General features: G+C 34.3%; 3 protein-coding genes and 1 long non-coding RNA gene across 4 annotated transcripts; 2 read left to right on the forward strand and 2 right to left on the reverse strand.

Annotated features, from left to right (window-relative positions):
- The first annotated feature begins 3,324 nt into the window (after positions 1-3,324).
- Positions 3,325-8,314, forward strand: LOC141707743 (histone-lysine N-methyltransferase ATXR4). The gene is made up of 7 exons (XM_074511087.1): positions 3,325-3,824; positions 4,472-4,527; positions 4,851-4,977; positions 5,928-5,997; positions 6,097-6,276; positions 7,114-7,185; positions 7,750-8,314. Exons 1-7 carry the CDS (start codon positions 3,462-3,464, stop codon positions 7,866-7,868), a joined length of 987 nt encoding a protein of 328 aa, XP_074367188.1. The 5' UTR covers positions 3,325-3,461; the 3' UTR covers positions 7,869-8,314.
- A 940-nt stretch (positions 8,315-9,254) lies between these two features.
- LOC141707744 (fatty acyl-CoA reductase 2, chloroplastic-like) lies at positions 9,255-12,136 on the forward strand. Its single transcript, XM_074511088.1, has 9 exons — positions 9,255-9,642; positions 9,749-9,852; positions 9,921-10,120; positions 10,211-10,311; positions 10,522-10,735; positions 10,824-10,985; positions 11,087-11,168; positions 11,260-11,657; positions 11,801-12,136. Exons 1-9 carry the CDS (start codon positions 9,255-9,257, stop codon positions 11,964-11,966), a joined length of 1,815 nt encoding a protein of 604 aa, XP_074367189.1. The 3' UTR covers positions 11,967-12,136.
- A 499-nt stretch (positions 12,137-12,635) lies between these two features.
- On the reverse strand, positions 12,636-19,817 carry LOC141707745 (lipid phosphate phosphatase delta). Its single transcript, XM_074511089.1, has 8 exons — positions 19,241-19,817; positions 19,032-19,127; positions 18,863-18,937; positions 18,626-18,756; positions 14,559-14,662; positions 14,339-14,467; positions 13,300-13,415; positions 12,636-13,092 (listed from the first exon to the last, which is right to left on the reverse strand). Exons 1-8 carry the CDS (start codon positions 19,403-19,405, stop codon positions 12,685-12,687), a joined length of 1,224 nt encoding a protein of 407 aa, XP_074367190.1. The 5' UTR covers positions 19,406-19,817; the 3' UTR covers positions 12,636-12,684.
- Positions 15,278-18,616, reverse strand: LOC141707746 (uncharacterized). The gene is made up of 2 exons (XR_012569146.1): positions 16,862-18,616; positions 15,278-16,648 (listed from the first exon to the last, which is right to left on the reverse strand). It is a non-coding gene; the product is annotated as an uncharacterized LOC141707746 (long non-coding RNA).
- Positions 19,818-25,713: the final 5,896 nt, after the last annotated feature.

Here is a 25,713-nt window from a genome sequence, read left to right on the forward strand (position 1 = left end):
TCTACTGTTGCAGGCCGCATGAAAAAATTTAGTGTTTTTCTCTCCGGCCTGTAATCAAAGCTGTTTCGACCGTTGTCTCCAAAAAATTTCCTTCTGATCCAACACCAAAAATAATTGCTTTTTTGCTTCCATATATTCCGTTTTTGAATTCTGGTCTCTGCCATTTCTTGTCGCCTTCAAAATCCGCTTACATTCCTTTATTCTCTTATTAAAATAGCCTGTGATTTCCTGTCCCCAACCCTGTAAATTGTTAGCACAATTACGAATTTTGTTCAACACGCTATCGCCAGGCTCCTCCTTCCAAGATTCTCTCACAATTTGGCCACACATTGGCTCAGTCAACCAAGCATTTTCGAACTTGAACTTGAAATTATTCTTATTCACTTTCTTTACTGCTGGTATTGTCAATAGAGGGCTGTGGTCAGACGGGGATCCCTCTAAATTGTACACTGTAACTATTGGAAATCTATCTAACCATGCAGCATTGGCCAAAACTCTATCCAACCTTATTTCTGTCCACTGGTCCGAATTTCTCCCTCTCTCCCAAGTGAATTGATGTCCTGTAATCTCAAGATCTTGTAACTCTGCATCTCTTAGGCAGTCATTAAATCCTTCAACAAGCCAATTTGGATAAGAATGACCTCCCCTTTTATCTTGTTGGGAAGTAACATTATTGAAGTCGCCAATCAAGTACCATGGTAAATTTGCATCTCTTGCCAGGTGTCTGAGAAGATCCCAGGTTTTATGTCTTTGAGCACGAATAGGTTCACCGTAAATACCTGTAAGACGCCATGGATCCTTACCTTCAACTTTTATTGACACATCAATGTGATTCTTTGACATACTCATAAGGTTGACATCCTCCGCGTCTTTCCATAATAAAGCAATACCACCACTCCTTCCTTGAGGTTCCACAGTTAACAAGCCTTCAGATTTTAATTTCACACATAACTCCTCCATCTTCCTTCGACTCGTAATGGTTTCACATAAAAACATGCACTTTGGTTGTTCATACCGGGTGACATCTTGAAGGAACTGAATTTTTTCAGGCGCACCCAACCCCTGGCAGTTCCAAGCTAAAGAAATCATAATGATTGGCGGGTCTGCAGTGCAGCACCCGCCATAAATTCGTTTTTTGAAATACTTTGGTTATCCTCCCCTGTCTCCATGCTTGTATCATCTTCGAACTCCTGTTTATCCTCTACAGTTTGGTCCAGGCCCAATCTACGCCTTTTAGGGTCCACTATAAATAATTCTGAAGAGTCCAACCCAGTTTTTTGCCCATCTCCTTGATTTTTCAAATTATGCTCATTACCCTCGTTAAGATCAGTACGTTGTGCATTATCTCCTATAATTCCTCCTTTATTGACTCCCACCATATCTCCTTTACCTCCTCCCGCGTTATCAGCTTTTTGAAATGAACCTCCATCTAATCCAATCCCGTTATTCACGCTGGTTTGTTGCATTGTCCCACCAATTACGGAGTTCATCTTTCCAGCGGTTGCTCCAAACTTCTCACCGGAATTAGTTGCCTGAACGGAATTTGGGTTTCTCAACCACCTTGATCCCACTGTATGTGTTTTCCTCCTTGGTTCGGCACGCAGCCATGAGCCATATGCTTTTTGTACATTTCCCCCTGGATTATCGAATAATCTCTCACAGAACTTGTCACCATGCCCGACCATACCACAGATAAAACAGAATGTGGGAATCGCCTCGTACTTAAAGTTAACCCAGCACCAATTTTCCTCCGTCTTCTTAAGCTTCATGCGTCTTTTAATTGGCACATCCAATGGCAGTGTAACTCTAATTCGTAAATAGTCCCTCCATACCCCAGTAAAATTGTTTGAGTCACTTTCAATGAACTTCCCTATGTAATTACCTACATCAGTGGCAACACGTAATGACATGAAACCAGCACTCATATCATGTAACTGGACCCAGATGTCTAGATTGTTGATAGCCATTGTCCTAGGATTGTCACCTTCCTTCAACCTCTCCATGATCAAATGAAATCTACCAAACATCCATGGGCTACCCTCCATTACCCGCTTAATGTCAATCTCATGGTAAAACTGGAATAAGAATCTGTTGCCTTCAAGTTGCTTCACATATAAACCCCTTCCTGGCCTCCATAATGATGCCATTTTGTGTTGCATCGCTTGAAAATCTATAGGAGAGTCAGTGAGAAACCTCCCTACCAGGCACCACCTAGTGTCTATGTCACTCAGATCATCGGTTGTTCCCCCATAATTGATTCCCCCATGTTCCTCATCAATATTGACCAATGCAAACGCTTCCTCCATTTCTTGAATAGATTTATCCCCTCTCACCATTATGAAAGCTAATAGTTGAAAGCTTTTGGTTACAGAATAATACGGTTACAAATTATAAACAAAGAACGAGTGGGATACACTCAACAAAAGCCAACCATGTCAGATGACAAGACGAGATTAGTAATTAGGCTATATAGCCCTTTATTTCATTGAAATCGAGAATCGTAACCTGCTTATTTTTAAAATTGATGTCACCTTATAATTCATCTTGAATCTTTCTTAATACATTATGGAGCTCTGACGTATTATGTTCATATTACAAGAGAAAATTACGTAATGTAATTGTTACTTTAAGAACATCTTTTCGTGAGACTGACTCCAACTTCACCTTCTTTCTTATTTTCCAAGACACTGCTACTAATTTGTTCATCCTCCATAAATTTACTTAAATTCATAAATATTTTTTAATGTTATTTTAAGTATTTAATATATGAAAATAAATTATCATTCTGAGAATTGTATATGTTATAAAATTTTAAATAATATATCTCGATATATTAATAAATTATTAATATATCGATAAATTAATAAATTATTAATTTATCGATATATTAATATTTCAATTAATTAATAATTTTTAATGGTCCCAAATGTATTAATTTATCGAAATTTTAATGTATTGAGAAATTATGTATAAATTTATCATTAAAATATCTAAGAAAATTATAATTTTTATATGATAAAAATAAGAGTTTATCTACAAATTTTCATATAATATATTTATTTAATCTAATTACACATTAATGGTTGATAAAAAATAAATTTATAAAAAGAAATTGATATTAAGAATCTTTTTGTTATCTATAAAGCACCCGTGTGAAACTTGAATAATGCACCAATTACCAACCATTTAGATAGATTTTATATTACCAACCATTCAATAGATTTTAGAGAGGCAATGGAGATAATTTGGTGTTGTCCAGGATAATTATTTATTACAAAATTCCAAATAAACAATCTGAATAAACAAAATAGAATCCATATATTCTCTCATTCACCTATTAACAAATGGTACCTTGGTCTTACTTTGATCATTAAATGATTTTTTTACCCGATTCTAAGATGAATATGAATTAAGGTCCGCAACATTGGGGTTTAATTTAAACTCAAATTAAAAAAAAAAACATGTCGTCGGCGCTGATGAGTCAGAAACAACGCTGGTCATCTCCGTTAAAACAACTCTTACATAAACCATCTCTACTCACCCATTTTTACTTTTCTACCCCCACAAATGACCCTCCCGAGTCACAACCGAGTCACTTATCTCCCCCACCAATCCAAGTGTTACTCACTGAGTCAACCGGCCGAGGTGTGTTCGCAACTCGGAAAATAGTATCAGGCGATCTCATTCACACTGCCCAACCATTGGTTTCTCATCCTTATTTCAACTCACTTCACACTGTTTGTTACTTCTGCCTCAAGAAACTCAACAATGCGCAGAATTCCCGTATCAGTTTTTGCAGTGATTCGTGTCGAAAACATGCTATGGTTTGTCCGGATTTCTTTATTATATGCACACCATGTGTTTGAATTTTGGTTTATAAGAGTGAATTGTGTATTATGTAGCTTAGGGCCTTTTTGGATTTAAATTAGAATATAATTAGCTGTTCAGTTTTTTTTTTATAAATTGCAAGTGAAATTACTACCTCTTGGAGTAGTTGAAATAATATGTATTAATTCATTAAAAATAAGGAAACTAACGGATAAAAATTTTAAATGTTAGCTGTGAGGTAGACGTGCAGTTGTAAATTAATTTTTGTAGGGTCGAAATTTAGATAGTGAGAAAAAGAAAATTAAGCTATAGTTTTTACAAATCAATATGTTTGAACCTATGAATTTGTTTGGACTTATAAGCTGGTTTGTCGATGATTTGCAAAAACATTTAATCTGAAGCTTGAATTAGTATGCTTATTGTCACGTATCAATTAAGTAAACACCAATCCTATAAGCTTAAGATTGAAACCCATTTGTAAATTGTGCAGAAATACACCTTTCTGTAATAGTTTTTACGTTTGCTGGATGGTTTAGCTAACTACTAGGAAATTCTGCTATGTCGCCTTTTAATACTGACTCTGAAATTTCCATAAGATTTACTTTATCTTTGTTGCACATTGTGTGTTTTCTGTTGATTTCAGGGTTTCTGTGAAGTTGAAAACCAAGCAGATTGGTCAGCATATGATACTCATTGCCGGTATGTGATATTTAACTCAGTTTACTCTTTATAGCACTTTTTACTGCCTCTATGTATTGAATGAACTCGTAAGTTCCTTCAACTATGCAGTGTAATTATATCGTGAATTTCTGATACTCGTGTTGTTGTATTATTAATTTATTTATTCAGATTTTGTATAAAGTATATTTTTTGTAGTTCTGACCTCACTAGTACGGATGTACTTGGGGCTGAATGGCGTTTGCTTTCTCATGAGCTTTAAAAGTTGATATTTTGAATTTGCACCTTATATCTTCAGTAAACTATATCTTTTGCGAGCTAAAGTTTTGTACAATATGTTGAAGAACTCAGGGCTTAAAATATCCGCTGCTCGTAAGAAGGTTGGCTTGCATGGTTATATCAGGAATTGTATCGTCAAACAGTCTGGACATACTTCAACCTGCCATTGTGTCTCCTGAGATGATTGCTCTGGTACCCATCCCGTATTCTTAGTAGTTTACTTTAACAATTTTAAAGGTCGGTTATGACAACAAATATCATCAAGTTGTTCGAAATAGTTAGAATTACTTGGCCTAAAAAAAGATGGAATTTAATAGTTGTTTTCGAATATTATATTTCTTTATCACACAGTTTTTTTCCTTTTACATAAGGAGAATCTGTTTTAGTTGATTAAAGTAATGAATCACTTATATTATGTAATGAACTACGGGCAATGGGAATACTAAACTGAATTTTGACGCTTACAAACTTTTAATAACCCCTTTTTTCAGTAACTGAAAAACTATGTAAAAATTAATTGCCGACATCATTGCATCGTGTATATAAAAGTTAAAATCATTTCTCAGCAGCACATGCATACTCTTAGTCTCATCTAATCTATTATATGTCCTATATATAATTAGCTTAAGGGACTTAATATGGTATGGTGTGGTATGGTTCGTGGTTGTCAAAGAGTCCAACTACATTATAAACATTTAATTTCTAAGAAATATAAGAAATCTGAACAATTGTTCAACAAAGTTCCACAAAGCTAAAATACTATACACGTAAAATTGATACAAATTTGTACATGACTAAAAAGCTGACATCATATTTATATTTTTTATATCAAGAAAGAATAATATAATTGATAATACTAGAATTGCATATGTAGCCCTTTTGATGGGAATATTGAAATAAATAAATAAATAAATAAATATATATAATAATGCACAATTACAATAAATATATATAATTTTGTTAAAGTATCCTGTGCACTGCCCAAAGTATTAGATCTAGTTAATTTAATGAATATATTAGCCATGGGAACTACTTACAGGTCCTTCACTTCTAACATGGATACATTATTATTATCATCTATTTCTAATTATGGCATGTAATTTCTAAGACTTTACAACAATATTGTATTTCTTTTATTTCAGATGGAAGAGGAATTTGGCTTGCTAAGAAGTGCTCTCTTACATGCAGATGTGACGGGCGAAAAGATGGCGTGTAACTCCTTAAGCTTGATAAAGATTATTAATTTTCATTAATTGACTGATGCCTTATTCTTATGTGGGAGTTAAATGGATCTACTTTTTAATTTTCTAGTTTTAACCAAGCAATGGTACATTAATGTTCTGGCACGGATACGTATTAATGCGTTCCGCATTGAATTGGTTGGTGGATCATACGAAGATCTTTTATTGTCAGCATCATCATCAGTAAATGCAGAAGCCGCTGTTGGCAGTGCCATCTATATGCTTCCATCCTTTTATAACCATGACTGTGGTGAGAATATTATATTTTTTGCGAAACCAGAGCATTCTTCCCGAGCTTGATCAATCTTTTAATATGTTTACTATGTATCAGATGAAGATGAAAAAATAAAATGTATCACTATTCAGGTTAAACTCTGAACTAAATGTTGTAGCTTTCAGCCAGAGCTGACAATAGGTACTGAGAAGTGAGAATTGGACCCAAATTGTATGAATGAAAACTAATAGTACATAGGTTAACAAGATACTTGCAATACTTATAACTCAATTTGCACTTATTATAAACTTGTATTTGCTATGCAATAGTGGGAGTAGGTTTAGATCGCAACTTAATACAGGAGCCTAAGTATGGTGTCTACACAACTTAATACAATAGCCTAAGTATGGTGAGAACTTTTACTTGACAGGATAATCGTTTGTTGAAAATAATTTCTAGGAGTTAGTAGAGGCTACTTGTCTTGATTGTGAAAATGATTCATGAATCCATAAATCCATCTGTTCCTTTACTAAATTATTTTCTAATTTCTGTTCATAAATGATAAACACATCTGAGGTTGAACCATTTGTTGTAGTTGCTTGGTAAAAGTTAGTAGAGGCTACTTGCATTGAATGTGAATTTGATGCATGAATCCATAAATCCATCTGATTTTTCTATATATACATAATATTCTCTAATTTTCTGTTTCTTACATAACACTCATCTGATAGAGCAAAGGATGCATATTCTTCCTTGTATTGTTGCTGTTATAAATGATAGTTGTGCCATATGCAGATTCATTGTATAGACATTTAAAAAATGCAATGATTACTGGTCTATGCTGACTTTATGTTTTACTTTTTGTGCTTTTAGATCCCAACATACACATAGTATGGGTTGAAAATGTAAATGCAAGAGTGAAGGCCCTCCGTGACATTGAAGCAGGTGAGCTCTTCTAATTTGGTCATCTGACTTTATACGTATCGGCCTTGTTTTCATCCATAATAAACCATATATGTATATAGAAGAGAGAAAGTGGGGGGGGGGGGGGTGTTGGGATATCTACAATATTCTGAAGTTCTGAATTTATGAATTAACAGCAAATTTTAAATTCATGCTTCACAGAGATCCGTCCTGAGTGTGGGCAGGTGCGACCTCCCAGGGCTCTGAGTTTCGGAGGGATCCATTTTTTTGGAAAATATTAATGATATATAACAAATACTGAAATTATTCTGTATAGGAAAATAAGTTGCTATTTAATATTGCTAAAAGATTAATTGTTTTATCAGACGTTTTGCATGTTCTACCATGTTTTATTTCGACTGAGTTGACACAGAGCTCAATTTGTAATGGGCATCCTTTAAGTGATTTATATATTTTGCAGTTTTGTTAAAATTATTGATAGCCACTTTAAGGGATCATTAATGTTTCCTATACCTCCAAAAGGTTGGGGATTGGGCGGACTGGCTCTGACGAATCAATTCTTATAGTTGCTGCTTTGCTTTGCAGGTGAAGAATTACGCATATGTTATATTGATGCTAGCATGGATTATGAAGCCCGGCAAAGTCTCCTGTCTCAAGGGTTTGGTTTTCAGTGCCACTGTCTTCGCTGTTTATCCAATGATTAAGAAGTGCTTCACTTGTTGATTAAATTTGCTTAAATGAGGGGGACTGCCTTTGACAGAGAGGAGTCATGTTGTTTTCTTTCCTTGATTTCATTTGAGCTCAAGACTGATACTAGAATGACCCACAAAGGCTTTACAATGGAGAAATCATGATCCAATCTAAAGATGCAGGCTCATTTGTTTTAATCAAACAAAATTAATAGTTATAGTGGTTTAGGAACCCCAAATCCATTTAGTTGGCATTTGTCATGTAAAACTAAGTTCTCTTAAGTAAGCTGGCAATTAAACCCGAATTCAGTACTTTCTTCTATGTAATTAGCCTAAGTTTTGTACGTGGTAGTAAGCAATACATGTGTGACAGCTATATATGTTGCTACTATTAAGAAAGTTTTGCTCTTAGATTTCGACAGTTGATCCATCAAAGAAATGGGCACGTACTGTTCTTATTATGTCGAAGCCTGTTGTCCTTTCTTTTCCCAGATAATGTATTATGGGTTGTTTGTCTAGGGCATACGATTTTTTAACAATACTGCGATACATAATCATGGTATCTGTAAATATGAGTGCTCTTGCATTCAATCAAAAATCCTTAATTACTGCAGCATGGTATGTTAACGTACATTTGTTGTGAACAGGATCCATGTGTTATTTGAAAATGGTAGTTTTGCATATAACGGTACGATTGTGGTGCTATGATACTACTTTGGACAACGGACTCTACATGAAGAGACTTGTGAGCTTGGAAAGAATTCATGAAGAGCCTGAATTTTTTTTTCATATTATCAAAATGGATGTTAAACTTGCGTCAAGTCAACGAAGAGTAAATTAGAAATATAGCTACAAAAAACTCATAAATAACAAGATTAAAGATCTGTTTGACAACAATTCCTGACTTTTAAGTCGGAAAAAAAGCTTAGCCAAAAAAAATTACTCATACATAAAGTACGAACTTGCTAGATTGGTATTTGGTACATAGCAACATAAAACAGAAAATAAAGGAGGCTTACTTATAGCACCTCACACCCTTTGTTCTGATTAATTTTCTAAACAACTTGTGATTAATCAAACATGAGAATAAATAGAGTTCCCGCCATCTTAGCCATTGATGAGAAGTTTGAGAAGGATGGCAAAAAGAGAGCCTTTTATCACCTAACTCTCATCTCCCTCCTCCCTTAAAACCTCATACCAACCCATCTTTCTCTTCTCATCCCAACTTAACTTGTAGATTCTTGTTTGTTTACTTGTTGTTTTCCTTGTGTATTTTATTGTTAATTAGGAGGTGATTAGCTAAACTTACCACCTTCCAACCTTTAACCCACCGTAATTGCACCTGTAAAGCTTTAGTTTGTCTCTAGTAATCTTCTAATTTGCCCCACTTCTCTTTGCATGATGGAATCTTTATCTCTATCTTCCATCCCGGTCGCACCAAAAACAACTTCAAGATTGTCACAAATGCAAAGCAGGTGCCTTTCAACCAAGAGAAATGGCATGATATATTGTCAAAGTGGTAAAAATGTTATAAAGACGGGCAAGGTTTCGTCTGTTTTAACAGATAGATCCACTGTGATAAGCCCGGATAATGGTGCTGCTCTCTTGGATGCAGCAGGGAGCTTGGTGTTGAATCCAAATGGGAATGGCCAGGCTGAGATTGTAGCAAAGGAGTTGGTGCCTTACAATGGAGCTCTTCTAGATGTGCATGAGAAGGGTATTGGAATTGTCAAGTTTCTTGAAGGAAAAGGGCTTCTCATAACTGGTGCAACTGGATTCTTGGCAAAAGGTGCATTCTTTAGCAAGTAACTGTATGATGATTCTGAGTTATTGCCTTTTATTTTTCCGAACCTCACATATATATTTCTATTTTTGTCTCGTTATTGATTTCACAGTTCTTATAGAAAAGATACTACGCACAGTTCCTGATGTGGGTAAAATTTATCTCTTGATCAAAGCGAAGAATAAGGAAGCTGCAAATGAAAGAATGAAAAATGAAGTAAGCCCGTAGCTAGTTGTAGTAATTTCTTATTTTCATGTGCAGTTCTGACTTAACTTGTATTGCAGATTATTGATACTGAGCTTTTTAAGTGTCTCAAACAAAAACATGGGAAATCCTACCAAGCTTTCATGTCGAGCAAGCTTTTTCCTGTTGTTGGGAATGTTTGTGAATCTAATCTTGGTTTAGATGATGATATGGCAACTGCGATTATGCATGATGTTGACATAATTGTAAACTCTGCAGCTAATACCACTTTCGATGAAAGGTTGTTTATATCTGCTGTCTTTAACTTCTCAAAGTATGATATAGTAAAGTTGATATGTATATAAATTACGGCATTGTGATGATATTACAGATATGATGTTTCTCTTGACATAAACACCGGTGGACCTAGTCGAGTTCTGACTTTAGCTAAAAAATGTACAAAGCTCAAACTCTTCCTGCAAATCTCCACAGGTATATTACAAGACTAAACTATTTCTCTTCCAAGTTTTTTATATGATTAGATAAGAACTTGCTAGTGTTAGTCGCTAGAGACAAGACCGTAACTGCATTTGAGAATAATTGAGAATAATCAACATGCCAACTACAAAAAACAGCACAAATGATTTTCCGTCTACAAGTACGTTACTTACAATGTAGATGGTTTGAATATGTTGCATGCAGCTTATGTTAATGGACAGAGACAAGGAAGAGTCATGGAAAAGCCATTCCGTGTTGGCGATAGCATAGCAAGAGAGAGTAACACATATGGCAAACCAGGAAGATCTAGTCCTCCAAAACTGAATGTTCAAGATGAAATAGAGTTCGTTCTGGACAAGAAACAGGGTTTAGAAGGCAATGCATTTGCCCAAAACATGAAGGTTTTGGGATCAGAGAGGTGATGGCTTTTGCATAAAAAAAAAAAAACCTTTTCTGTAGTTGATTACTAAAGTACATCATGCTAAATCTATAGTATTACTTTTTAGAGCACAGAAGTACGGGTGGCAAGACACTTACGTATTCACGAAGGCTATGGGTGAAATGTTGATTGATGGTTTGAGAGGAGACATACCAGTAGTGATAATTCGACCCAGTGTCATTGAGAGTACATACAAAGAACCGTTTCCTGGTTGGATGGAAGGAAACAGGTGTGTTCAGTTTCCAAATACGTTGCCTAGTTCTTAAAACATCAAGCATGATTTAAAATGTAAACTATGTCCCTCCTCTTTCGATCTATTTCTTTACCCAGGATGATGGATCCAATTGTTTTGTACTATGGGAAAGGGCAACTCACTGGATTTCTAGCAGACCCCAATGGAGTACTTGATGTTGTAAGTGATGTATCTGCTTTTAAAAAAAATATCCATGTAAAGTTATCATGTTTGATGCTTTAGAAAAAGCATTAAAGAATATGAGTTGTAGGTTCCAGCAGACATGGTTGTCAATGCAACCTTGGCAGCAATGGCAAAACACGGGGCTGCGGGAAAACCCGAAACCAACATATACCAGATAGCTTCTTCTGTTGTAAACCCATTAGTTTTTCGGGATTTGGCTGAGTTGCTGTATCAACACTTCAAGTCCTTGCCCTGTGTTGATAGCAAGGGGAAGCCAATACACGTGCCAACCATGAAACTATTCAACTCTATGGATGATTTCTCTTCTCACCTTTGGAGGGACACGATTCACAGAATTGGATTGGCCGACTTGCCTGATCCTAATGGGAAAGTATCCCGGAAACTTGAAAATATTTGCAGAAAATCAGTTGAGCAGGCAAAGTACTTGGCAAACATTTACGCTCCATACACATTCTACGGTGGAAGGTAAGATCAGCATATGCTTCAAGGCCAATACAATTTATCCACTTCAATCTTTACGCGGTCACTAGCATTAACTTCAACATTTACGATTTCCCATATGTAATGTGTGTATATTTCTTCACCGAAAAATATATTTAAAATGATAGGTTTGACAACAGCAACACAGAGAGATTGATGGCGTGCATGTCCGAGGAAGAAAAACGGACATTTGGGTTTAACTTGGGAAGCATCGACTGGAAAGATTATATCTCAAATGTTCATATTCCAGGGCTGAGGAGGCATGTCATGAAGGAAAGAGGGATGTGCAGCTAAATTTACATTTACATACATATATTATGCCAAACTACAACTCCTAGGCTTCAGATCATATCTCTTGCACTAGGGATGGCATGTTAATTTTTTTTACAAAAATAACTGTAATGAATTTGTGTTTTACTTTTCCTATTAATTTCCGATGTTTAAATGTTGATGTTTAAGTGTAATTTGGCTCCATAACTTGACCTTTTATACAGCAACACAGATGTAAGCAAAGTTCTCCATCTTACATATTGTTATCATCTAGGCATACCAAATCTTCAGAACTAAAGAACAAGATAATAAATATGTATTATTTCCCAAGTACAGCTTCAAAAATTCATCAGAACCTTAAATAATTTGATCAAGTAGTGTTCCTTCTCTTTTAACTTTTTGCTTTCAAAGAGCTTAATTGCCTTATTCTGAGATTAACTCGAAAAGGTTAATTTCTTATCACACGAATGACATAAATAAGAAAACATAAATCCAAGATGTCAACTAAGTAATTGGTGGATGATTTTCAAACTTTACTAGAATAGTAGTAAATATCCAAGAGTATCTATTCAATATAGGATCATTCATGAGTAAGAGTTGCGAATTATATACAAAGTAGAGAGTTAGGCTAGTAAATACAAGGGTCAAAAGACATAATAATACCAACTACAAAATAAAGGCAGACCTAAAGAGTAAAAACAAAAATGCAAATATATATATATAACAAAAATTATGTAAACTATTACAACCCTAGGTGAGAAAAAAGAGAGGGAACAAGATCTACCACAGACCAGGCAAGGCCAGCATATTGAACGAGCCTAATACCAGTGTCTACATCAAACAAATCCTGATTGACGAAAAATAAAAGCTTTTGAAGATAACCTGACTGTTTTGCTTCTGACTTTTTGCCTGTTGGTGAATAAACTAGAGCTGGGACATAGCTAGTTGATCGAATTGGGATGCCCAAGGCATTTGCTGATATCGGAAGAGTCCATTTTGCTATTGTCTTGCTACAGAACTTGACGAGTAGTATAGTTGAAATGCCCACAAAAACTCTACCAGCATACATAGGTATCGAGAGCTGGGAGGTGAAGATGCGAGGAACACTTTCATGGTGAAACTGATGGTATGTTTGTTGGACCCCAGCTACCTGTCCAACACAATTAATTTGCTCTATAAGTTTTTATATCCTGTATACACACATAATGCACAAGGAAATACTTAAGACATCTCTATTCTTGGGCCATTAAAAGAATTATCCCACTAATAACCAGTTAACATCAAGAGCATTCAAGATAAAGGCATACAATTATATGAAACATAATATGTTATGACCATGCAGCTTTTTTACACTTACAATTCCCAAGGCCACACCGCTGAAGGCTGTATGATACTCAAAACTTGGAGTTGGATCCTCTGGTTTCGGATACGCAAAGAGCAACAAGAAAGTAAGTGCAGACCAAAATGATGTGACTGCAAGGAAATTAAAAATTGGTGTTAAGATCCAAAAAGTAACGGACAGAATCACAAGGTAACATTTGATATCTTTTCTGGTGATATCTCACTTATTTGAATTAAAGGCTTACTAACGTTATACAAATCTAAAAACAGCACACCAAACTTTCAAATTTCGGTTAGTTGGCACTAATGAAATGGACTTAACTTGGGTGAAAATCATCATTGGGATAAAGACTAGTAAATATGTACAATGTACATAATAAGTCAACCTGAATAAGATAGGACGCAAAATATCATAAACAGCTTATTACTTGAGGTTATAGAACTCAGAACTGATCCATGGAGAAACAGGCCAAACACCTTTCTTTTTAGTTATACAACCTACACGGTTGGCTCATGCCTTACAAATATTCTCTTAAATATCATCTGAAGTAGATGTCTAAAGACCATTATTACGGTTAACATGCCACGACAAGATTTTGCATTGTTAAGGGACATAAAAACTTTTTTTTTCCTTGAAAAAGTACAGTGTTAACAAATACCCTCATACTATCATGTCAAAATTATTACAATCATGCCATGAATTGTTCCAATAATTGTCTCTTTTCACGTGTTCACTCATAGTTGTTGAAACCATTGTTGGTTGTGGTTAAGCCACCACCTTAATAATAATGATAATTAAAATTGCATGCATCGGTGGTTTGAGAATCATATGCAAGAATTATTGTCTGTGGCATCCTCAGCACAGCAACTTATATTAATAATTGAGTGACATATTCTAATAGCAACAGCCTTGACTTTGTCTGACTAGGACTGACATTTAAGCAATTCAATTATCACTTAAAATTTATTATGAGAATTTATGCGACTGAGAATCGTTCATACTGATACAAGTACATAACCCATCTAATTTAATATACTAATACGAGTCCGCATACCATTTTGCCCTGAAATTACAAAACTGTCCATGTAGTCGTGTACAAGGAGCCAAAATGTAAGTATTGCCAATCCAAGACCTAGACCACCTATAACATCGATTAAGCTGTGCATCCCCAGGTAGATTCTTCCTGACAAGAGAGTAAAATGTCAACTTAAAAAGTGGGAAAAGTAAAGAAGGGGCTAAGTGACCAAAAACTTGAAAGGCAGAGAAAAACTTACCACAGCCAATGAGGCCAACAATGAAGAAAACAATTGCAAATCCGGCAATTTGGATGGAAGCATCTTTACTTTCAATGTATGACAAAACATAATGCAACAGGTACCTGAATGCCCAAGTATTTGAGAGAGTCAGCGGGTATGTAAATAATTCAGTATACCAGATGAATATATTCTTCGAATTGCGGCACTAGTTTGGAACATAACGATTAAAACAGAATACATAAAATTATATACACACCAATTTGTGTAAAGTGTAAATTTACAACCTATTCATTACTACTTCCAGGGACGGAGCCAGAAATAAGAGGTTGCGGGGGCGATTTTTTTTTTGGAGCAAATTTTTATATCCGGAGCAACTAATATATTTTTATAATTGATAATATATTAAATAAATTAATAGAAGTTAATTTTAACAATTTCAATGTACAAATATACTTGAATTCACGTATCTGAATTCATAATTATTGTAAATATCATTTATTTTAGTATTATAATTATAAAAAATTATATATTTTTGAGGGCGCGAAATTTAAAAAATAACAATATTTTGATACTAAATATATTAATATATAATTTTTACCCGTAAATTTTAATACTAATTTCATGATTATATCGGAGCTTGGGGTGGCGGCCGCACCCGCCTGCCACCCCTTGCCTCCGTCCCTGACTACTTCCACACTCAAAATCAATTAGAACTCCTGGGCTATTTCATACATGTGCGAGGGTCTGAGCTAAGTTATATGTGTATACTGATAGAATAGTATGTACATATTGTGTATGTATGGAAACGAAGAGGAGGATGTTTTGATCGATAGAAAACTTAATGAGTAAGCATTACAGAATGATGATATATATAAAAGCCTTGGTCAACTGAGTTGACCGTAACTAACCAACTAATTATCTGGCTATGACCATATCTATCTATACTATACTAAAGAAGAATACAATTGAACATGTGTCACACTCTCATTAAATTGGACACGTGTCTTTCCCTTCTTAAAAATAGTTGCTTACATGGCAAGCTCCACTACCTTTTCTTAAAACTTAAATTCCTTCTCCACTAAATCTCTCTCCTCCTTAATTATGTTTTCTTCCGCCACTAATTCTCTCTCTCCTTCATTTATATATCTCCTTAATTTTTTTATCTCATTTTTTCTTAATTATCATTGTAATTTTCTTTTCTTTTTTTTACTAATATGACTTGTAACCTTACAATGTCCTAAAAAATTCTCACAATGGTATGAACCCGACAAAGGATAACGTATAATCACTTGATCTATCCGATCGTGCTAATCATCGTAAATCTTCACTTAACATATTCAAATAAAATATAAGACATGTCTATTAATACATATAAATTACTAATATCAAATTATAACTAATATAATTTAGTATATAATTATGTTTAATTTATTTCGTGATATATAATATAACATCCTTGATATATTTGTAAAAATTATATATATATATATTGACTTTTAAATATTAATTTAATTAAAATAAATATTATATAACCGGACATCTGCCCGAGAACTAATCTAGTACTATTGTACAAAGTATTTGAGACTTCATGGCCAAGTCAATAGAGGATTTCAGCTGAGGCTTTAAGGCAACTTAAGCACACGATGTTCATGTGTTATTGTTTTTAGCCATACTGGTATGATCACTCGTATTACTTCCCCCGCAAGTTGAGATAACACAAGGATTGTGTAATCCCAACAAATAGACCAATGATTGAAATCACCAAGGGCCTCAGTAAAACTATCAGCCAGCTGCAAGGAGGAGTGAATTTTCTGAGGGATGATAACTCCAGTCTGCACCTGTCTGCACCTTTTCATGCACAAAATGATAATCTAACTCGATGTTTTTCATACGAGCATGCTATATTGGATTAGTAGCAATCTTAATGGCAGCTTGATTATCACAAAATACTGAAATGGGACTTGTAATAGAAATTTGCATATCATTAATGAGATACTTCAACCACATGAGCTCAATGGTGATAGTGGCGAAAACCCTATACTCAGCCTCTGCAGTGCTCATTGAAGTAACAGTTTGCTTCTTGGCTTGCCAAGAGATTAAAGAGGAACCTAAGAGATTAAAGAGGAATAGACAATGGTTTAGTATCCAAAATATTGACAGAAGCAAGCATATCAAGTATAAACTTCTTCGACTTAAAGCAATGCCTTGGTCAGTACGAGAGACCTCAAGCCCTAAATAATATTTGGCTTCACCAAGATCTTTGATACTGAATTTCGCATGTAAAGCAGCCTTAATGTCATGAATAACAGAAAGATTATTACCAGTAAGTAAAATGTCATCGACGTAAACCACAGCCATAGTCAACTAAGAAAACAGATAACTTGACCTGCCACTCTCTAGAGGCCTGCCGTAAACCATAAAGGGATTTATGAAGCTTACAGACCAAAGGAACAAAAGAAGGAATCTTATATCCAAGTGGAACATCCATGTAGACTTTCTCGTGAAGATCTCCATGTAAAATCGCATTGTTAATATCTTGGCAGCAAGTGAAAATATTTTTTAACGGATACACCTTTAGCTACTGGTGCATATGTATCATGGAAATCAACACCATGTTCTTGTGTATAGCCTTTAGCCACTAGACATGCCTTGTACCTTTCTATGTCACCATTAGGGAGATATTTTATCTTAAATACCCACTTACACCCAATAGTTTTCTTGCCAGCAGGTAGAGGAACTAAGGTCCAGGTCTGATTAGCTTCTAAGGCCTCTAATTCATTATTCATGGCATTGATCCAGTTAGAATCCAACACTGCTTTGGTAAAAGAGGTAGGTTCCTTAACAAAAGCCCTGTACTGATGACAAAATGAATGACAGGACACAAAAGAGCTGATGGGATATTTAGATACAGAGGAACAATAATTTTTGCCTGAAATTGAATAGTCTTGCCACCAAGAAGGTCTAGTTCTGGCCCTAGTAGAATGTCTAGGTACAACATGTTCAACAGAATCAATAGTAATAAGGCTATCACTATCTGGAGGATAATCATTTCTCACATCTGATGAATCAGTAGACACAACAGGACTAATGTCAGAATTTGCAGAATTATTTGCAGAATCAGAAGTACTAGAAAAAGGAAAAGAAACACCTGCAGACTGATCTACAGTTACAGAAACATCTGTAGGAACATCAGACTGATACCAGGTCTGTAAGAAATGAGGATCTGAGGAAGGTGCTTGATGAGTTTGATTCAAAAAAGGAAAAGATGTCTCATGAAAAACAACCTGCCTAGAAACAAACTGTTATTTTGTATCCAAATTAAGAAGTTTATAACCCTTAATGCCATGAGGATAACCAATGGAAACTGCTCTAACTGCTCTTAACTGCTCTAGCAGCAAACTTGTTATGTTCATGAATTGAAGGATAACATAAAGACCCAAAGACTTTTAACATAGAATAGTCTGATTGACAGTGAGAAAGACACTCAAAAGGAGTTTTGTTAGACAAAACAGGAGTTGGTAATCTGTTAATAAGATAGGTAGCAGTTAAAATACACTCCCCCCAAAACCTGATAGGTAGGCCAGATTGGAACCTTAAGGATCGAGCAATGGAAAGTAATTGTCTATGTTTACATTCCACCCTGCCATTTTGAGCAGGTGTACCAACACAAGAAGACTGTTGAACTATGCCTTTAGAAAGGAAAAAAGAAATGACGGAATTATTGAAAAACTATGTGCCATGGTCTCACCTAAACTATTGTACAAATTATTGAGAAACTCTATTGCTAAACTCTGTGACATGGTCTCATCAAATTATTGTACAAAGTAGTGTTTATTCGGGACTTAATGGCTAAGTCAATAGAGGATTTCAGCTGAGGCTTTAAGGCAACTTGAGCACACACTGTTCCTGTGTAATTCTTTTTAACAATAACACAATTTAAGTAACACGTCATCCTAACACATGAATAGACAGGCTAGAACAGACAGCTTCTCAATGTTTCTTTTAAAAAATCTATATAAATTTCAATCATATTTAAAATAATTGTTAAGTAACAATACAGATCGAAGAAGGAGATAGCCATATACCCTGACAAGCAGACTGTGTTGAGAGTGTGCGATGAAGGCAATCCATATTCCAATGCATTTTCCTTCTCATCTTTAGTGGCTGTTACTCTCCTAACAGGAGGTGATTTTGGCCTAGGAGCTGAAACCAAATCCTATGAAACATAAAAGATTATCATAGAATACAAATTAATAATAAAAAAATCACATGCTGATTAGGTATCACTCACAAGGGATGACTAAGAGTATACTTCACATTACCTTTACACAATTCCCAACATAATCGCAAAAAGCCATCAAAAGGGTCATCTGTCTAGCCAATTTGCCATGCCCACTCTACAACATAAACCAGAAAATCATATCCAAAAATGCACATACATAAATCACCAGCAAAACCCATCAAAAAATCATCAAAAACTTAAAAATTTACCCAAAATAGCAAGGGAAGAAAAGCAGTGTAAAAAGGCACAGAAACAACACAAGACAAGCCAGAGAAAAAAACATCCAAGATCCCATTTTGATATTTCTGCACATCCAACCAAACATACACAAGAACCATTTAAAACACTAAAATACACACAAACATGAAAATAGGCATAATCAGCAAAATGGCCATCAAGAAAAGACTAGTGAAACAACCTGAATGTGAAGTATAATGGGAATTTCAGAGCCCACTTTAGCAGAAATCCAAGGAAGGGTTAAAGATCGAAGCTTTACAGTAAGATCAAGAAAATTAGAAACATAAATCCAACAAGCAATTCCACACAAAATTGTCACCTGCCATCCTGCTAAAATGCTCTCCATTGCCTTATATTTCTTGTTCTAGCCCTTCTTGTTAATATTAAACAAGACCCCAATTGATTAAAGTAACAAAAAGGGGTTTACAAAGAATGAAAATTTATCATGTTTGTGCCTGAGAAATCAAGAGAGGGAGGGTGAATTATGGTAATGAATAATGACCACTCTCTTTGTTTTCTTGTTTTTTGATTTGTTTTTAGTTTATGTGTGTGCCTCCAAATGGTTTTTAAAATGTAGATACAAATGTTGTGAGTAATGGTTTTGGAGGGTTGTGTAGAAAACGGGCTACCTTGTTGAACTTTTCTTGGCAGGTATTGGTCAAATTGTCAAAATAATGTGCTTTCTGGGTAACAGCGTGTAACTTGCATTTTGCAGCTTCTATTAAAATGGAAAAAAGATCGAGCTTACCGGGATAATTTAGGTTTAACTTCTATCTTTTTCCTGATTGATTATTAAACACGTACCTGTTATGAGTCTAGCTCCAGATCTCCCTAGAGAGTACTAACAAAGACCTCAACCACCAACACTTTGTTCACATGATTTATATTTAATTTTGACATTCACCAATTTAAACTTTCCTTTTATTGTTTCCGAATTCCAAATTTATTTTGGTTTATTTTGACAAATTATGTTGATTGTTATAAATTGAAAAGGAGTGTTATAACTTTTTGTAAATTTTTTTCGTAATTTTATTTATAAACGGATATACGATTATAGTTATTTTAATTTAATTTTTGTGGTAAATGAAATTGAGCAAGTTCTAAAATAATATCAAAATTGTTTCTCAACTACAATATTGTGTTTTAATTGTTTACGGGGATCATATAAATACACACAGAGTTTATTCTTATAAAGGAAATGATCATTAGTTAGTTGACGTATTTTTGTAATAAATGTGATAATTTTAACAATTTTTCATTTATATTTAGATGTTGTGAAAAAGAAAATTGAGAATACGAATTATTGGATCAAAATAAATATAAAATAAAAGTATGTTGTTGTTTTCACAATAGAGTTGTTTACGGTGCGATGTGGTAAGGTTGAGGCTAAAATCGTAAATCAAATTGCATGTGTGGTTTGACCAAATTCTCAAACCGCAATCATGCCGCGTAAATTTTAAGCGGTGCAAATTATATTATTAAAATACAGTGTAGTGCGGTTTAAGCAGTTTTAATCACGAGAATAAAGTCTCAAACTGTAAATTGTATTGTGTCGTGGGGTTTGATAAATATGCAAATTACGACTGTATCACGAAAAATTTAAACTACGCGAACGATATGAGGGCGGACGGTTTGATGAATACTCCTACTCCACAGCCTTTAACATGTAAAACGGAATATCTAAATTTATTTGCTGAATAATTGATTGTTTAATTTCAATTGTAAAGCAAAGAAGTCTTTCTTACTCGACGAAAGAATATTAGCCCGTTGGTTTTGCTTGAGACGCTGAAAACATGTGTGGATATCAGTTGTTTGAAATTTGGTGGCTGGGAACTTGCATTTCCTCTCTTGGCGCATTTATTATTCTATTAGATGTATAATTTACTGTTATGAATATGAATTGAAAATTAGTGATTTTCAATTTATTTTAAATTTGAACTCTATCTGGTTCAATTCATTATATCTGTTATATTCTGTTTCTCATTCTTAAGTGAATTCTTAATTATATATTGACATTTTTCTTTATTTTTTTACAAAAATATTTGTTGATATAAGAAATATAGTTACTTTGTTTTAAATGATTAGGCTTATAATTTGCTCCCGATAATTTATATTTACACGGCCTTATATGAAATGAATCACGACTTGCTAATATATATATAAAAAAACTCGATATTTCGAATGCTAGAAAAATTGTCATAACTGATGACTTAAATGTTGTTAAAGGTTAAAAATATTGTCAAATATTAAAATTATTACATATTCGGTAAAACTCGTCGTCAATCGGTTACCCACTCATGTAGGTATAGGTATTGTTATGTATGAAATGCAAATCAAGGGGCGTGATTGTGTATATTTTAATTTTTCTTTCTTAAAAACTTTTTGATATGTTAGAAAGCAATCAAGTTATGTGTTTGGTTTACTTGAACTTCACAAACTAAATATTTTGTAGTGAGAATTAATTGATTGTAAAATGACAGAGACAACAATTATCAAAACTCACTTGATTGTTATATTGAAAATCAAATAGGTTGTGTTACAAATCTAAGTTCTTGATATTTCAGAACTTAGCTTCAACTTCTTGAGATAATACAAGAAAATCTAGATTGTTTTGTTATAACTAGAACAAAGGACCCGTGACATATTTTATAGATCAACATGCACAGTTTACAAAAATTGTACTAAAATAGACCAACACATTTTCTAAAGACCTTTTGTCTATTTATATTTTAAATGTTGTTAGGTCACACACACTGTAGAAGGGGGTTGAATACAGTGTCTAGCACAATCAAATCGAATTAAGAACACAAGTATTAAACACAGAATAATCTTATTAATAAAACAGTATTATAATGGAACCGACCTCTCTCAGTGATGAACAAATATCACGAGAGCTGTTAGGGTTACAATTAATAATATTCTCGAATTAGATAACACATATAGTGTAAACCCTATGCTGTGTTTATATAGACACACAGTTATAAGATAATCTTCTAATTGATATAGAATATAATTCCGTATCCTAAAATATATCAACTAGTTATCTTTTCTTCCAAGTATTCTATTCTTCATAGAATTCTTCTTCATGCATATCTCTTCTTGTTTTAATCTCGATCTTCTTTCCTTCAATCAGCCGCCTTCCTTATCTGAAAGTCTCCTTAAGTCCTGGTATTATCTCCTGATAAATATCTTCTGATAACTTAAGTTCTGACAACTTAAGTTCTGATATCTTAAGTCCTGACTTCAGTATAAGTACTGATTTCCAGTTAAGTCCTGATTGTCCTCATCATTAGACATAACATCACAAATATATCTAACAATCTCCCCAACTTATAAATTAGCATAATATACAAGTTCAACAGATATTTGATGATGTCAAAAATATTAAGTACAAATACATCCGAATTTGACTAGATAACTACAACTTACAGTCCTTGTATCTTTACCATCCTTAAAGTTTGATATCAGCTTCAGTCTGTATAGACTTCAGAATTTAAGCAGTTGTAGATCTTTGACTTGGCTTCAATTTCTGATCTCTTTGATGTCAGGAGGTGTTCTGAGATAGTTCTTCAAAAGTGTTCTCTTAGCATATTCAAGTTCATTGACCATCCTCCTTTTAGCATTTTTCAGTTCAACTGTATCTTCACCAGTTTGAAAGATAGCAGCCCAGAGATCATTTATTTTAGCTTTTCTTGTATCCTGATCCAGTCTGATGATATAGGCTTTATCAGACTCTAGATTGAATTCAAGTCCCTTAATACCAGAAAATGTAGTGATGATTTTAGCAGTATTAGGCTTCATTTCAACAATATCTCCACCGTGAGATCTGTACTTAGGACAGTATGGGCTGTCAGACTTTACAGAGTAAAGTTTCTTCTGTCTTTGAATATTTGATTTTAAATAACCTGCAGCACCATCTGTTGATCTGTTTTTCACTTGAAGTAGAAATATAACATGTTCCAGTTCTTCAAAATACTTCAATGAAATAACATTCTTCCTGATCTGGAATACCCTCCCATCAGTCATAAAATATAACATGATATCTTCTTTCAAAACAGAATGGTAAACCATGTGTACAGATTCAAGTTGATTCATCTTTCAGGAGTTGCTCCTATTCCTGGTTCACTTAAGGAAGTTGGATCATTGGTAGTGTTGTGTATTCTCTTCTCTTTAGAACTACCCAATCCTGATTTATCTCTTGCTTCCTTTCCTTGAACAACTCTTGCTTCAAAACCACTTGATGTAGTCTTCAAAGGTTGAGTCTGTTGAGCTTTTGTGAATCCTGGTAGTAACATCTTTGAAGGTTTAACATGAGCAATGTCAGAGGTTTCCTTTTCTTTATCTTCTGATATCAAGCCAACTTGAGCTATGTCAGAGGTTGCTTGTTTCACTGCAATATCAGATTTTACTAAGTCCTAATCTTGAACAACATGAGCTCTGTCAGAGGTTGTTTGAATATCATTTTTCTTCAAAATCAGACTAGTATCTCCATCATTAATTATTTCTTCATCCATGATTGGCATGTATACCTTTACAGGTTCATCAATTTTTGCTTTGCCCTTGGATCTTGGCTCTACCTCCACTTGTGATTTGGCTTTGGTTGCCTTAGAATTTGTCTTTTCCTTAATCACAATACCCTTAGGCTTTGGAAGTTTCTTTTCAACAATAGAAGCTTTAGACTTGGATTTGACATTTTCTGCTTTAAATCTGGCTTCTTCTTCCTTTAGACTTTCAAAGTCCATTCCTGGATTTTCTTTAAGAAATAATCTCTTTGAAATTTCTTCATCCAGCTTCTGTAACTTAGGGTCTTGATAGTAAACTATTGTTTCCTTCCCCTTGAGCTTCAGTTTCTGCATAAACTCTTGACTTTCACCCTGTGTAAGAATATCAGGCTTTGTCAGAACTTATTTACCAGAACTTATTCTTCTGTCAGCATCAGAGCTTGATCTCTGTATAGAAGTTTCAGCTGTCCTTGATGAAGAACCTTTACCTTGACCATGACCTCTACCCTTTTCAGAGTTTCCCTGGTCATCATTTCCATCATCCTTACCCTTCAGTACTTGACTAGATTTGCATTTGGACTTAATCACTTTCTCCCCCTTTTTGGCATCAGCAGGTAGAAGAAAAGAGACAAGCAATTCCACTGAGGATTGGATCTCATTGAGTTGAGTTTGATGAGAAGCTTGATTCTTTAGAATTTCAGAAATCTGATCTTGTTGCTTCTCCTGAGTCTTTTCAATATATCTAATTCGGTCAAAGGCTGGCTTAAAAAATCTGTTCTTTTCCAATTTTATATTCATATCTTGCTGGATCAGTGATTCTTGAATTTTGTTCATCTTGTCATGAGTTATTGAGTGTTGACCTTGAAGGTGCCTAGTACTCAATGCAGTAACTCTAAGCTGTGCTTTGAAATTATCATTTATCAGCATTTCATCAGCCTTAGCCAGGTGCTCAGCAAGAATTTTTTCAGTAGGAACAAACTAATTGCGTTCCATTTGTAAGGCATATTTCATAGCCTATTTGTATATTCGAGGATTTAACTCAACTCAAATAAGAATGTGAAAGGCATATGTCATAGTCTAATTGTTTATTCGAGGATTTAACTCAACTCAAATAAGAATGTAATAAGTAAATAGTGGATCTGTCGTCAGAGAGATCTCACAAAGTAACATCTGTCAAAGGGTTAAGGAACATTATTCATCTACAGACTTGAAGACTTAATTCACTGGAAGAAGCTCAAGAAATTGATCAAGCCTCAGTGATATAAATCAAGATTGTGGATTTAATCAAGTGATAGAGATCTCGTCAGGGTATCAAGTAATTACAAGGATTTAATCTGAAGAAAATCAAAGTATCAAAGTAAAGACATGAAGAAACGTCACAGAAGTTAGTCACTCATGAACCAGACAGTACATCGAGTGTCAACGTTGAAGTGGTGGAATTGATTCATATATTTCAGTGATTTTCAGAAGAATGGATGTTGCTCAAGATTAATATTAATTCTCTATTAATTAGTTAAGTCATATAATTTAATTAAGAGAATAAATTATATCTGCAAAGATTAATTTATTTTATTAATTGAATTAATTGATTAATTAATTCAGAATTAATATTAAGGTTTTTCAGGTTTTTAATTGATTTAAAATCTGTTATTAATTCATAAAGACAACTGATTGTATTAGTATGACAATCGGTATGACAATCAATAGTCATACCGAAAGTCATGCTAATTTAAAAGGATTGTCTTATCCGATTTTTTATTACATTAAAATCTATTATTAATTCAGTAAGACAATCTGATTTTGAACTACTATGACAATCGGTATGACAATTGATAGTCATACCGAAAGTCTTGCTAGTTCATTCTGATTGTCTTGCCAGCTCAAAGAGATTGTCATGCCAATACATTCTACTCGATTGTTGGATTAAAAGAAGCAGCAAAAGACATTCATGCAATTATCATACATAACACACAAGTCAAGAGAGAAGCAGAAACAAAAAGCAAGACATATCATTTTTCATCTGCTTTATTCAAGATCAAAATTCTAGATTGTAAAGTTAAATCCAAACCACTAGAATTATTTATCTTGTTCTTGTGTAACAATCTAGCGGATCAAAATCCCTAGAACTTAATCTCAAATCGCTTATAGCATT

The sequence above is a fragment of the Apium graveolens genome, chromosome 2 (genome assembly GCF_009905375.1).
Source record: "Apium graveolens cultivar Ventura chromosome 2, ASM990537v1, whole genome shotgun sequence".
Classification (NCBI taxonomy): domain Eukaryota; kingdom Viridiplantae; phylum Streptophyta; class Magnoliopsida; order Apiales; family Apiaceae; genus Apium; species Apium graveolens.